The sequence below is a fragment of the Trachurus trachurus genome (assembly GCF_905171665.1).
Source record: "Trachurus trachurus genome assembly, chromosome: 12".
NCBI classification, from domain to species: domain Eukaryota; kingdom Metazoa; phylum Chordata; class Actinopteri; order Carangiformes; family Carangidae; genus Trachurus; species Trachurus trachurus.
Genome location: NC_139908.1, coordinates 22,470,093 through 22,485,646, shown reverse-complemented (window position 1 = coordinate 22,485,646; position 15,554 = coordinate 22,470,093). Strand labels below are relative to the sequence as shown.

At 41.2% G+C, this 15,554-nt stretch overlaps 1 protein-coding gene across 1 annotated transcript in view; it reads left to right on the top strand.

The window, feature by feature from the left end:
• The window catches only part of vav2 (vav 2 guanine nucleotide exchange factor), a 195,639-nt gene that overhangs the window by 152,091 nt on the left and 27,994 nt on the right, over positions 1-15,554 (top strand). The window contains exons 5-8 of the mRNA XM_083984091.1: positions 7,586-7,691; positions 9,924-10,022; positions 11,736-11,804; positions 12,894-12,994. Coding sequence (XP_083840217.1) covers positions 7,586-7,691; positions 9,924-10,022; positions 11,736-11,804; positions 12,894-12,994 — 375 coding nt within the window. The remainder of the gene's footprint in view (positions 1-7,585; positions 7,692-9,923; positions 10,023-11,735; positions 11,805-12,893; positions 12,995-15,554) is intronic.

Sequence of the window (15,554 nt, the reverse complement as noted above, 5' to 3'; positions counted from 1 at the left end):
CATAACTAGTACAGTATATCCAGATCTTGATGTGTTTCCATTGTGTTTTAAATTTTTCATTTCTATCACAGAAACCCGTTTTAATGTGATTGTAGCCCACAACCTCACTCAATGCATCCAACAGTAGCTCTCAAAGCATTATGGGAGATTTTGCTACAAAAGGTAGAACATGAAGAGTGAAACAATCTACTGGGGTGTTAGACTGTGGAAACCATCCACACAACAGACACATGTAGGCTATCTTGACAGTCCTCATGCTGGTCCCTGTATTTACGGATGTGACTATAAATGCATCAAATATCAAAGTGATCCAAGTTATCTCCCTTGTTCTGAGAAATGTATCCATTTAACCATCCATGTAACCATCTTTGCACACTGGTTACGTAAATTTGCAAATTACAATTGAGATATCCAGTGGCTATACCAAGTGCATGGTAGCCATAGCAACAACCGTCACAGATAGCATGCCAGCTATAGTGCATTTTTCTGCAGCTGATGGTATGTCTTTAATTTGCGTTCAAGCTCTGTCGTGTGAAATTTCTGTCCGCTATTGGTTTTTCAGCTCCTGTAACCATGGCAGCGGCTTCACCAGCAGCCTGAAGCCGGAGTTGATGTGTTTCTCTGAAGTGGTCAGTGTGTTGTAACACGGTGCTCTATGTGTTAACCTGCAGGTGCAGAGGGCAGGGGCTTATTGAATTAATCATGGCGCTCTGCAGTACGGCTGTTCTTGACCTTTTACAAAGAACATGTATGCATTTAGTTTCGTCAATGGACAGACACATAATTGATTCATCAGCAGGTCCTGCACCTAATGCAGTTGGACACACTTAGCACATGGGCCACGTTAGCAATAACCTCGCTCTGAAAGACTTATTAATTAGCCTGAAATATTGATGCACGCATGATTTACTATGAGTGCATGACTGAACTGCGAGAGTGAGGGAGAAGACAATGATGATCTTAACACGGTAATGAATCATTTTTATGCCTTTATGCAAACGACAGCTGTGACCAGAGACATTATCTAGGGTTACCTCGAAGGAATTTCTTCAGATTCAGTACAAACATTGACCTGGACTCAAGGATGAACTCATTCACTCAGAGGTCAAAGGTCAATGTCACTGTGAATGCAAAAAGCATGTTTTTGGCCTAATTTGAGAATTACCATCCCAATTAACAACAGCTGCGGTGGCTGGCAAAGACGCACAACTGCAACTCTTGTTTATGGATGTTGTGCTTAAAGGGATAGTTCAACATTTTGGCAAATTGGCCCATTGCCATAATCGCTATAGTCATAGCAGTAGGTTCGTTACCTTTTATTTTCAGTGTAAGCTATTTTTAGAACGACGGAGCGGAGCAGCAGGCTGCTCAGAGCTACGCTATGGAGGCTAAAGGAATTTCTTGGTTTCCCTCATCAAACTCATCAAATACACAACCCAACAACTCCAAAACGCTATCGTGGACAAGTTGTGAGCTGCACAATCACCACGCTATGAGACAATAACGGAACGTTACGAGACAGAGCTGTTTTAGAGGTAAATTCATGCAAAACCACTGAACGAACCTACTGCTATGACTACAGTATAGCGATTATGGCAATGGGCCAATTTGCCAAAATGTTGAACTATCCCTTTAATAAGAACTTCCAGATATGACAGTAAACAGGACATATGGTCTAATAAAAACAACATCATGTAGGGAGTAAAATAACAATAGTGTCACCTAAAATATTTAGTGCAAGCAAAATAAGCTGTGTGTTACAGCTAAACAATAAAAAATCAATGAAGTGGCATCATTAGGTTCAGTGGTGAGATGACAAAGGATACTAACTGCTATGGAAAGCAATCGATAGAAAATGGATTTTGAGGTGACTTTTAAAAGCAGAGATCACGGCAGAGGGCCAGATGTTAAACGGAGGTCTGTTCCTGCAGCCGAGCAGCTGAGGATCGATCAGCACCTGGAGCAGCCAAAAGACTCTGAGAATAAGTTCAGTCGTCACGCCAAAGTATTGATGGGATGTTTTGGCCAAACATGCCACCTGCTAGCAGCTTCGCTTAAAGAATAGGAAGAAACATTTGTGGTTGACTCTATCATAACAGAGGTCCAGTAGAGGTCACTTACTTTACTTACTCTGGTTGATTTCCATATTTACAATATCACGTCAGTAGTGCTCATGTCCTGCGAGGTGGATTGACGCTTTAAGCTGTCAATGAGCTCACCTGGAAATCGCTGCTCAGAATGAACTGTATGGAAATTCTGGGATGGGGTGCGATTAAGCATATATTTACAAAGCAACTGCCACTTTGCAGTCTACTGGACTCTATCTGTTTGCAGAGTGTCTGAGTCAGGTAGAGGCTGGTCTCTACCTAATTGAGGTCTCTTGGGTTAATATGCTAAACCTGATTCCTGCTTCCTCCCTTTAGCTTTCCCATTTCAAGTCTTCACATTGCTTAACTCGGGGTCTGTTTGGAATGACTCCATCCTGGAGTTGACAAAGCATGAAATGGGAGTGGATCGGCCACAGTCGCCAAGGGACCTTTCCCCCCCCTGAGAAACACACACACACATGGATTTACATTCTGAAGCCGCAGTGTCACAAGTCCTTTGTGTCACTCTTTTGCAGTTTATTTTGCTCCATTAATCCCTTGGGCAAGTTGACATGAGAAATCAATAGCTTGAAAATGGATGGAGCTCAGTCTAGCTATTATTCAATCCATAGTATGAGGTCACATATTTGTCACTTGAGCACTATCTAGAGATGATATTGTGATACTGTATTTGCAAATTCCACAGGCTTGAGGCAGGTTCTCTATCTGTTTGGGTTATAGGGTCGTGTTTTAATTGAATTGAATTTTTTTGAACCGATACGACGTGGTTGCATTATCATACTGTGGCGGAGCTCCCCTGCACAGTATATCAAGTTCCTGTATGAAAGAAACAATATTATTCTAATAGAAAGCTGTGAGGCAGCCAGGCCTTTGGGGACATATGCTCAGTAGCTCTGGTGAGTCATACTCCGCCCCTGTTCTCCACTGATGTAACTCGATGTCATTGAGGCCTGCGAGCGGGGGGCTAGCGGGCCGATTGCGTGCAAGCACACTGGACACCCCCTGCACTGTCAGTGTGTAATCAGACAGAAAATTAGACCTAATTCATGAGGCCTCAGGATTCTGCTCAAACTCTTTATCTCACTGATGCATTGTGATACATGCGCGGGCACACACCTACACAGGCAAACACACAGTTATAAATGAAATTGAATTATTTATTAATGAGCACTAAAGCCAAAGAAAGATGATGAAGTGTGGCCATGTAACTACACTGGAAAGACATTATGTCCATAATAACACATGAAGAAGCTCACAAGCCTCTCTGCTACAGTACATATACCTACAGTGAACATCAAGTTTTATCTAAGGTTAAGTTTTATAACCTTGAACACAAAATTCAAATAAGGGACTTGCTTTTGTCCTCAGGTCTGTTACCTGTGAATCACTTGTCCATGTCAAAGCAGGTTAAATCTCATATGGAAATGCTGCACTTTGTCACTAAAAATGGCATCAGCAGCATCTTTTCAAAGGGCTGCACACAGTTTGGGCTTCTGCCTCAATGTGAGAAGAAAAAAAAAAAAACATCATCGAGAAAATTCATGCTGCTGCTGTCATGGTTTCAACACCGAGGCTGCTGCTGCCTTGTTTACCCCCCCCCCCCCCCCCCCCCCCCCAAAAAAAAAGGTTATGTTGGCGAAACTCAGAGAAAAGTTAAAAAACAAGAACATTGCTTTGCGTAATTGTACATCTAGTAGATATAAGCTAGGAGAAGCACAATGAATAACCAACACACATGCATGCACACAGCTCAAGCCTTTGAATCATTTGAAAACAAGTCTGTATTTCTCACAAGCAGTTTGATTCTGTGTAGGTCAGGTAGATAAAGATCCTTATCGGTGGGTGAGGTGAGCTATATTTATATCAGTGACGAATCAATGGATATTGATAGTGAGAGCAGTTGATCTGTTCAGAAGCTGATTAATAACATCACCCACTAGAAATCTGAAGGAGGTTTTTACAATTAATGATCCAAAACAATCAGGAAATACACAGACATTACACCACTGATTGCTCCTGCTAATGAGTAATCGGGTATGTCAATACAGGAAACTGTCTCCTGATGGTGTCAGTGTGGTGTTCAGAAAAATCAATGCAGACAACACATGAGAAGAAAAGCAGAAAGACAGATTAGGTCGACGCAATAATCAACATCCAGAGGTTTTAATGAAACGTAACACTGAAACATCCAGTGGCATCAGCGAGGAGGATGGCAGGATGAGTGATGAGGGACCAAATGTTTTTTTCTATGTTTCCTTGGTAAGAATAAATGTTATGGTCTAAATGGTCTCTCAGACATCCTGTAGGATCAATTGTTCAATTCTAGTAATGACCACAACTTTATTCTGGGAAACCATCAACAGGTAGTTTTTTACCTCCTGTCTTAAAAAATAATGCATCGCAATGTGCTGTTCTGTACAGAGGAATAAAAATAGGTAATCGTTTGCCATCATATTTAAAGAATAAGGCATATAAAATGTTTTCAATATCTAAATAAATGATTATTTCTATGATTTTGTTTTGCATTTAAAACCTCATTTTATTATTTTAATCTTGTCCTGGTACTACTGTCGTTTTAGTGCTCTATCAGATGTATTAGTACAGTTTTTCTGTTTGTTTTCTCTTTGGTCTTGGATTATGGTGATTAATGTGTCCTAGAGTGAACCACAGGAGAGTAGATGCTACCTTTGACACTGCTAATGGGGACGGCAAATAAAGAAATAGAATATTGGGGTATATTAGTAAAAAAGAGAAAATCGAAATAAAGATAATTAGAGAGGAGGTTTAAATGACAAGACCAGCCTAAAGGAAGCTTTCCCTCAAACCTCCTGAGCCCTTGATGATGCCGGTGTAACGCAGTGATTAGTTAGTAATGAAAAAGCATGACATTTAAAGCTTGGAATATTGGACAATGACAAAATAACCAACTGGGAAAGAGGAAAGGGCTGAAATGTCATGACTAATCAATAAGATATTTCCCTTTGACAGACTCAAGATCAATCAATATAGACGATGGAGACAAGGACAAAATGATTCATTATTTTTTTTCCGCCTTTATTCTGAATTCATTGTCCACTCTTAATGGTCTTTCTATTCCTGTAATAATCACTGGTTAAACAGAGCCCCCCCCCCAGCTCCCTGCTCTCCATGGAGATCTCAGCCCTCTCAGATCTCTCCTCGGGTCACATTCATATCTCTGCACCAGCCCGCCCTCACATAATGCTGTCTCTGAGGGATTAGAGGAGAATGAAATACAACATCTGCCTTCCCCAAACTTTCTCCTTCTTGCAACACTCGAGGCTCTGCGGGAGCGCGGCGCAGCCTCCGAGTTCACAGAGGAGACTGATGGGACGGCGTCGGCCGGCCGCCGTCCTCCCACACAGCCTCCTCAGTATTCAGCCTGAGACACTTTTGCTTGATGAAGAAAGATGAAGCACATAGCTGAGAGTGAACCAAGCCACCTCAATTAAAACTTCAAACAACTATCCCCCCCTCCCTCCCCGCCCTCCCACGCACACACACACCCCACGCAGAAGCATGACGACAAAGTTGAAGATTTGAATTACCATTTCCATTCCTTTTTAACACAGATACATACACAGATAGATTTGTATGAGGCACATCTCATCCAAGAGCAGAAATCTTTGTATTTCATGTCCCTTCATCTGGTGATCTGGCATCGAGTCACCTCCTCAAGGACACTGAAGCAGGATGGACACCAGCCAAACTTGAACTCTGCTCCTTTTCTCAGCAGGTGGAGAGAGTTGGCAACTTTTTCACTATAATCTCTGCTTATTTATTTATCTATTTATCTATGATGGGTATTTATTTATTCATGTATCTCACATAAATGAATACATATAATTTATATCTAAATAATATGTCTCATCCAGTGTCACAAATATCACATTTATTTATGGCATATTTATATATTTATTCATTTATAACAAAGAAATATTCTTCACAATTATTTTCACTTCATCTTAAGATGAAGAGACAGAGGCTTCTCTTTCCATTTAGATCATAAAGCTTTTGAAAATGAATGGCAATTAAAGTTGGTTAAAGAATGAAAATGTCACAGTGCTCTACATCTAGAGAATCACAGAAATTATTCACAGGCCAGTCCTCATCCTGCACAATGTCGAAATCGCTGATTTGATGATAGTATATTACTGATCTTACCGACAGTACAGTTCTGGCAAGCAGACAAACATCTGAAAGGCGTATCAAAGCAGCTGAAAAATACAAATTCAAACTTCCAGTCTCGACTTTCACAATAAAATTAGTGGGAACAGGATACAGGTCACGATCAGATGGATGGTTTGCGATTCTACTCCAAATGAGGGGCCGGAGGGGGTCCGGCTCAGGAGCCACTGGGTTTCATCTCTGCTTTTCGCAGATGATGTTGCCTTGTTGGCTCCTTTGAGCCAGGACCTCCAGCATGCACTGGGGCGGTTTGCAGTCGAGTGTGAAGCAGCTGGGATGAGAATCAGAACCTCTAAGTCGGAGGCCATGGTTCTCGACCGGAAAAAGGTGGTTTGGGGGGAGAGTTCCTGCCTCTAGTGGAGGAGTTTAACTATCTTGGGGTCTTGTTCACGACTGAGGGAAGGGAGCGTGAGATTGACAGGTGGATCGGTGCAGCGGCTGCAGTAATGTGGTCGCTGCATCGGTCTGTCAAGGTAAAGAAAGAGCTGAGCCAAAAGGTGAAGCTCTCGATTTACCGGTCAGTCTACGTTCCTACCCTCACCTATGGTTAGGAACTTTGGGTCATGACCAAAAGAACAAGATCCTGGATACAAGAAATTAGTTTCTTCCTCAGGGTGGAGTGGCGCTCCCTTGGAGTTGGGTGAGGAGCTCTGTCACCTGGGATGAGCTGAAGAAGATGGATTGATGGATGGATAATCAAGTTTAAGCAGAAAAACAGTTACCATCTTTGATCTGTGCTTCTCCATTATTTATCAGGCAGCTCTTTCTACCTTTATTGGTTCACTGTATTTAATCATTCATTCCCTTATTTCCTGCGACTTAAAGCTCCCTGTTTATTTACTACATCGACGTGGGCCTTTTGCCAAAGCGTTTTCTTGCTGAAGCGTCTCCACTGTCTCCAGAAGTTTTCCCCCTAAACAGTAATTGCCTGACGGAACAGAGGGAAGTACAGCATGAGCTCCTGAGGCCGGAGCCTCTTTCCCACAAGATATTCTCCACAGTAACTGCCTGTGCTCTGCTGGCTGCTTGCCTAATTAAAGGTCAGTCAGCTAGCTGGGTGCCAAAGCAACATAAACTCATTAAAGGGAAATGCCACTCAATAACACAACTCAGTGGAGGTTTGTGAATGTGTGGTGCAGCGTCCCCTCGCCTGCGACAGTATCACTCTTCAGGCAGAGAATGGTTTGACTCCTCAATGCCCCTCTGCTTTCAGAGAGTGTTTAGATGCACCTGTTTGTCTAATGTGTGTGTGTTTGTGTTTGTTTCCCCAGTGAGCATGACTTGGGCGAGGATGACATCTACGACTGTGTGCCGTGTGAGGACGATGGTGACGACATCTATGAGGACATCATTAAGGTGGAAGTACGACAACCCATGGTGAGAACCGTGCACCGCAAACGTTTTAACAATTATCGATGATGTCGTTGTCTAAAAGTCTTATTCCGGGTAAACTTCTGTGACGGACACAAGCGATAATTTTCTCTTGCATGATTTTTCATGTCCGCTCCCACACGTTGACCAGATGTCCGTCGGACAGCGCAATGTTTCTGTGTCTTTGATAAATCTGACTTCTGACTTGCACTGCTTTGCCTTCCTCACGCTGCTGCAGATCAGATACATGCAGGTGAGTGCTGCTGTGTTTGTGACTCACCCCGCCCCTGTCAGCTAACTCCCCTCTGCCACTTCATTTACAACAGACTCATAGCAACCCCAGTGAATAACCTGCCAATTAGCTTAGTGACCCATGCACAGAGAGAGGAGATGTGTGTGTGGGTCGGTGGGGGCCCATCTGGTCTGCAGGTCTGACTCAGGGACGTCAGTGACTTCAGCTCGGTGACTACAACACTAACCTGACGTCAGCGAGGACCAGCAGCTGCTACATCGATGAATAAGCATAATCCTGCTGGCCCCGTTCTGATTGGTTGATTAAATGCTGGAATGAAGCCTTGGCTGGACTCTGCAGTGTTATCGCCAGCTTTGTTTTATCAGTCCTGCTTATCAAAAACAAAAAATCAGTTTCATATCATATTCAACAGTGAAGCTGCCACAGTATAGAATATCTGCACAGAAAATAAGCCTCTTGTGTTTTCCATGGTCTTTAGGGTGACTCACTTATGATATGCATTACAGCATATTGTTCTCTGGGAGAACGAACATGCATAAAAACACACGCATGCACAGATATCAGGCCTCATGAGAAACGCTGTGTCTTGTCAAGTTTGGATCTTCTCCTCTGTCCTCCCCCGCTCCCTCACAATGCGCAATCTGCTTAACAACCATGGATTCATCTACATACATTGTACAACATGCATACATATACATACACATGTAGATGAAGCCAAGAGATCTTAATCTCAACGAGACTGCCTGATTAAGTAAAGATTATATAAAAAGAGAAAAATAATGTGTTTATGCCCGCCGGCCCACTCATACAAGCACACACACACACACATACACTCTCCTCCCTCTCTTCACCAAGTCAGTGCTGCTTCACTTTACTGTGGCCGTGCCAGCAGCTGCAGCCTGCTAGTCGAAGTCCTTTCTATCTGAAATGAGATAAAAAGCTGTAATTAACGAGCACACGTTCTAACCTTTTGGATGTATGTTTTCTTTCTGTTCCAGCAGATATTGCTCTACACTAATTTCCCAAATGTACAAAAATCATTTAGCAAAGCCGATCAGCCATGTGCTCACAAGCCCCCGGAAACAACCCTGACACCTACAAATTATGTTTCTATGCAACAGAACGGCAGCTAAACTTTATGGGAAACATAATGGAGACTGGATTATGTTTTCTATTAATGTAATGAAGACATATGATGTTTTCATGTTAATTTGGTCTATTCAGTCAATTGTTCATACCAAAAATGTCATTCTTGCAGTTCAATATCAATTTGTAGAGGCTAAAGCATAGTAGTTAACCTTTTATATGTTTACGTTTGGACACTCACAACATTTGGTTGGGGTTTCAGTCATCTCCTGTTAATAAATGCACAACCAGTGATTTTTTTTTTAACAAAAATATGTTTGCTGTTGCAGTTCTGTTGTATTGAAAGTTGTTGTATTGAAATTTCTAGGCGAGAGGGTTGATGGGAAGTTATACTGACAGTGAGTCGTATAACTCGAACCTTAAGACCTGCTAGAGTTGTCTAACCCATCACTGTCATACTTACTGGAAAGTTTGCACTGTATAATACTATACCAGTTGTATAGCTTGATGGGTTAAAAAAAAACTCAAGCAAAGGTGAAAAGTCTTCTAATAAATTTCCATGTAAAATGAATAGAAACCAAAAGGCCACTTACATTTTCTGAAACACAGCAGCGCGGCTGTATGGTAGATTTATTTGCAGTAAGTTGACTCTGATATGAAAAACGTTTGGTGATAGAAAGGAGGGTTTCTGCACTTTGCCTCAAGATTAGATGGATGTGACACTTGAATTCCCTTTTTGGATAGATATTACAGAAATTCTTACAACTTTTAGTGTACATGTTATTAGCATGGAAAATCCTCATTGATGATGAAAACAGTGTCCTATGGTACAAATGAGGAATTCATACACAGTCATTCAGTCCAGTTGTCTTGATTCATTTGATGTCTCATCACTTTAGAAAATGGGGATGACAGAAGATGACAAGAGAAACTGCTGCTTAGTGGAGATCCAGGAGACGGAAGCAAAGTACTACAAGACTTTAGAGGACATTGAGAAGGTGAGTGCATATGTGCAAGTATACATATTGTATTTATATTTAACCAGGCAGAAACAATGCAGTCTTAGAATTTCACTTTGTCACCTTCTTCCTTGGTGTCTTGGGCCTGTGGACAGTGGCCTGTGTTTTGGAACTTGTCCAAAAAAAGAACCAAAATCAAAACCAATACATCACTTCTCGTATATTACATCTCCTGAAGATTGGATAAGAAATTTTTTCATTATTTTCTCAGCCTCCCTCCCTCCCACTTTCACATCATCCCTCAGTTACTGCAGCATAACAGGTGAAAAACTGATGTGAGCAGGTTGGGAGGTTGAGATATTTGGACGGTTTTCCATAATAGGACAAGAGTCTCTGCATGTTTTCCAATAAGGAGCTGTGACATGTTACTAGTGGACTCTGCTGGTGTGGACAGGAGACCCTGGACATATTTTACACTGACATTATTATTGCTACATGGTGGTGCCGGAGTGCTGAGCATTAACTCTGCTCTGACATTTTCACTTTTTTATTCATGTTGCCCTTTCTAAAATAGAATATTTCAAAAGAGGGGAGTGGAGTGCACTCTTCACACAACTTTATACACTGTTTTCTTTTGTCTTTGCATTTTTTGTCTGACTTTTGCGCTGATTTCTGGTGTCCTTGCACTGGTTTGGCTTTGCACTATTTGCCTTTTTGCCACTGTTACACAGTTTATGTCTTGTCTTTGCACAGTCTGCTTTGTTTCTGAACCGTTTTTGTCTTGTCTTTGCCATTTTTTTGCTTATTTTTGCACAGTGTGTCTGGCATTTGCACTGCCTTTGTCTGTCCTGTGCTTGTTCTTTGTTTTCCTATTTTGCTTTATTTTTGCAACATGGGTGCATGATGTCTACTTTACTGTACCTAACCTTGACATGTTTGGAGGACATCAGAGACACTGAATTCACAACCTGCTTATTGCTTGGACAAAGTGATTCTAGCTGTAGACTTTGCTGTCTACAGTACAAATGCTGACAAAGTGAAGGAGCTTCGCAGTAAAACAGCCAATTCTGTGTTTAAAGTATCATAAACATTGATACTCACACACACACACCAGCTCTCTGCGTGGTAATGAACCATTGTTAAGATCAGTGTTGCCAACACATCAGTTTCCATGTTGACAGATTTCATCCGCGATTTGATGGAGCGCCATAAATCATCTGCTCCACTAATTTCATTAAACTAAATGTGTATCGTGCGTTCCCCACGTCGGACCGACTAAATGAGAATAAATAACCTTCTTATGATCAGAGGACTCGTTAAGCTTAATTGAGTTGGGGTTAATAAAGCCTGTCATCTCTTCATTGCTTCTTAGTTGATCCATTTGTTATTATTATGATGATGGAATGTGACAACCATAAAACAATGTTAGGGAAATAACAGGCAGGTTCTTTCTTCTGTAAGCATCCAGAACAGCTGTACTGTGGGTATTTAGGGAAACACTCAGTGTTATAGCCTGAAATTAAATAACTCCACACACAATGTGAACAGCAATATAGTGCCTCCATCTTTTTCAGTGTAGCCTGGGATTGATGTTCTATGTTGCCTCCGTTAATTTTCAGTTTTGTGTCCTCAGATCAGCTAAAAAGATTTTCTCGATTTTCTCATCAAAACTATAAAGTCTGAGTTTGTAAATAACTATATGTGCTCTTAAAAAATGCATTTTACCTGATTTATCCTTTGTTTTTCTCCAAGAATTACATGATCCCATTGAAGCAAGTCTTGAGTCCACAGGAGATGGAGGCGATCTTTGTCAACCTGGAGGTGAGCACCCGCTCAAGCGGGGAAAAGGATTTCTATACAGCATGCCTGGATTTGTCACATACCAACTGAATAATTCAATATGTGTATGGATGGCTGAATGAATGACAGGATGTGCTGTATATATGTGTAACCATTGGTGTTAACAGTGCTCTATGCAAATCCATGGTTCAGTACGCTGTGGGATGTCGGTGTCATGGCTCAGTGTTTTCAGTGGGTAAAACAATTTCCTCTTATTGTTTCTGAAACCAATACTTGTACAATCCTGGTTACCTTAAAGGATGATAGTAACCGTGGTCTTTATTTATGTATTTATTTATTTATTTAACACCAACAATGAATTTAAGAATCAATCCCTCCTTGCCACTCAGCTACAGTATCATCCAAAAATGATTTCAAACACGTGAGTGAGTCACACTGTGGCTGGAGTTTATTTTCGAGTCAGTCAAACATGAAGTATCCTGCTGCTACGAGATTCTCGACAGAGACATTAAATGTGTGCTAATCCGCACGTGCAAATAGTCCCCAATAGACACATTATCATTTAGATCTGGGTAATGTGTGCTAAAAATGATTTCCAGCTGTTTTCAAAAATCTCCTCTGTTTTTTTTCTCCCTCCTTACAATATATATTTATTTAATTTATTATGTATTTAATTTTATTCTTTTTTTTATTGGATTATTTTATTAAAGATGTATTGCTTAAAAAGAAATGTGGTTTGAGGGGTCAAAGTTAAGAGCTTTTCCATGTGGACTGTAGAATAATTTACAATGAGAGAAAAGTAAAGTAAGGTCAGAATTCCTCAGGAGATAGCAGGCTGAACATCACAGAATTTCATCTATTTAGATTCTGATTATGCCAAGACATAAACCATATTTAGATTATATTATGTGCACACAAAGCTAATATTAAAGGAACATCTTGTACTGAACATCTTGATAAATACACTTGGTGCTGCATGTCTAATCCACGTAGATCATATGCTGGGAAGTTACATTGCAATATGAATAGATCTGTCTATGTATATCACTGTATATAAAGGAAATAATAATCAAGCTAACTGTTCTGTTATTTATTGTCATTTTTACTCAGGATGTAATCAAGGTCCACTTGGCCCTTCTCCGAGCCATCGACCAGAACATGGTCATTGGAGGAAGTGGGCTGGGGAAGATCTTCCTCGATTTCAAGGAAAGGTTAGTAACCTCAGGTTCACAATACATGATGTGCAATAACATCGTGTTAAAATCCCCTCACAATGGGAGAAAAATGTTTTTTTTTCTGCGCTTTCAAATTCTGGAGACCTCATCAAGCTGAGTATCCACAGAACTGGAGGGCTGATGGGATTACTGTTCAAAGAATAAGTCAATTAAAACAAAACATGTCATAGAAAAAAGGCTGAGAGAGCATTCCCCATTCAACCAAAACAATCAGAGTGAATCCATTTAAGAATGCATTAGCTAGTCACACACATATTCCTGCACACTCCTGTCTTTCCTCCTGCACTACCATATCATTTTTTCATGTTCTTCACTGTGCAGCCTCTATTTTTGAAATGTATTCTACAGTACAGTACTGATACCACTTCAGATATTCTCATTTTATTCATTATGTTTTAATCTCTTAACATGGGTGAAATGAGCATTCCTACTGTAGAAACCAGTCTCTTTCACTCTTGTAAAAAAAAAAAAAAAAAATCAAAATTCAATAACATGTCTGCTAGACTGAGAACGTTTAATTAATTTTAGGACAAAAATGACTTGATAAGAGAGATTTCTGTAGCACTTGAATGAGAAACCAGGCAAAAAGCTGCGGTTTATTGCTGAACGGAGTTTAGACTCCATGTTACCCAGCTGCTGCAGCGCCGTGTGGATGATTTGCATCCCTGAGGGGAGCAGTGATTTGCCTCCCCGCTGTGCGTGAGTGTGACTGCTTCACAGGTAATGGTAATGATGCTGATGATAGTCTCCGGCCCCAGTCATGATTCCATACACAGCTATGGATATGCCACTCTCCTCAAATGATTCGGCCATTACCGCTAGAGTGAGTCACACACTTCACTGTGCGTGCGTGTGTGTGTGCACGTACAGTACTTGTTCTTGCATACATAATATATTTGAACCTGATCACACACTTTTTTCCCCCTCGTCGTCCTCCCTCCAGCTTGAAACACACAGTCACTGTATTCCTGTGGATGACGTCAGTTTGCATAGGTAACAGGCTCATCGCAGGCCTCTGCCTCCAGCCTAGAGGGCAGGGTAACGCAGAGTGGGTGTGACACAAGAGACTCCCTTCCTACTAATAGAGAGAGGCAGGCACATACCATGTCCCTCTGTCTCACACACGCATGCACACGCTCCTGCTGGATCTCCTTCCTTGTTTTGCTCATCTGACTCTCTCGTCTGATTGAGCAGTGGTTTGAGGTCTGTATCTGCACGCAATCCCAACGAGCCAAAGGTCCCTTCAGAGGACTGGGAGGTTCTCACAGTGATGCTCAGAGGGCAGGAAACGGGGAAAAGCAAGAAAAGCACAGCACAAACATCATGATGTAGTTTATAAAGTAGAGTCAGATACTAATGGTTGTAATTTTAACACTGTTTGTTGAGTGTTCTCTGTAAAAACTGTTTTTGGTAAAAAAAAAAAAAAAACATTATTGTTGGACATTTTTTAGATGGGTGTCATTTTATCTGTCATTTAGCCTCTTTTAGCTGGAACACAGTGTATTTGACCGACTGGACGATCATATTTGCACCACTGTACAAATGAATGCTATGTCATTCATTTATGTGTTTGGTGAGTTCGCTCTGAACTAGTATTGTCTTGGAGCACTTGTAAAGCATACATAGTTCGTTTAAAGCATCCACTCTTTTTTTTAGGACTTTCCACCAAATCTTGGATAATGCTGCAGAGATTTTCTCCCATTCATCTATAATTGCATTGGTGAGATCCACTGTTGCCAGCAGCTCCCAGTCGATGTTTCAGTTCATCTAAAAGGTTTTAGATGGGGTTAAAGGCAGGTCAAGTTGAGTTAAAAAGTTGGAGTGGAGCTTTATTATTGCCCATTCTCCCTTTTTTTAAGGGGTGGAGGATGGGGGAGACCTTTTGAGAAATGAATCAAAATAATGAATGAACAGGTTTCATGCATATGACACTCACATGTTGGAAAATGAAAACACCCCAAACTGCCCCGAGCTTTTTATTTTTGCTGGAGCTATACAGGTGAAAAAGATCCCAGACCACAGCTCCAGTCTACCTTCTAGCTTTGTGATGGATTTTAACCTTCTATCTCTGCCAGAAATATCTACAGTAACATTTACCTTCTATTCATAAACAAATTTGCTAATGACACACTGTTCACTGTCGATATTTACCCTCTGCGACATTTTGCAAAATGCGACACAGGGTTATTTTCAGAAACCGTTTCATTAGATTTGCAGATTCTGTGCGTCACGGCCTTTGATTCCCGGCATGTGATTGACGTGTATACCTGCTTCATTATGAGCCGCTGTGGTGAGCGGGGAGATTTGGACTTGCACAGCGTCGCTCTCATCGCGCAGCTTGGCAGTTTTCCTGAGGATCTGGCTAGGCATTAATAATTTGGTTATCTATGCTTGTAAGTCCCTGTGACCTTTACAACAATGTGCTTGTATGTGTTTTTTTCCCACATCAGTGCAAAAAAAGAAAAGCTTCTCTCTTTTTTTCAATTCGTCATTGAACTGAATGCCATGCTGAAAATGTCACTGGTTTATCTCGATC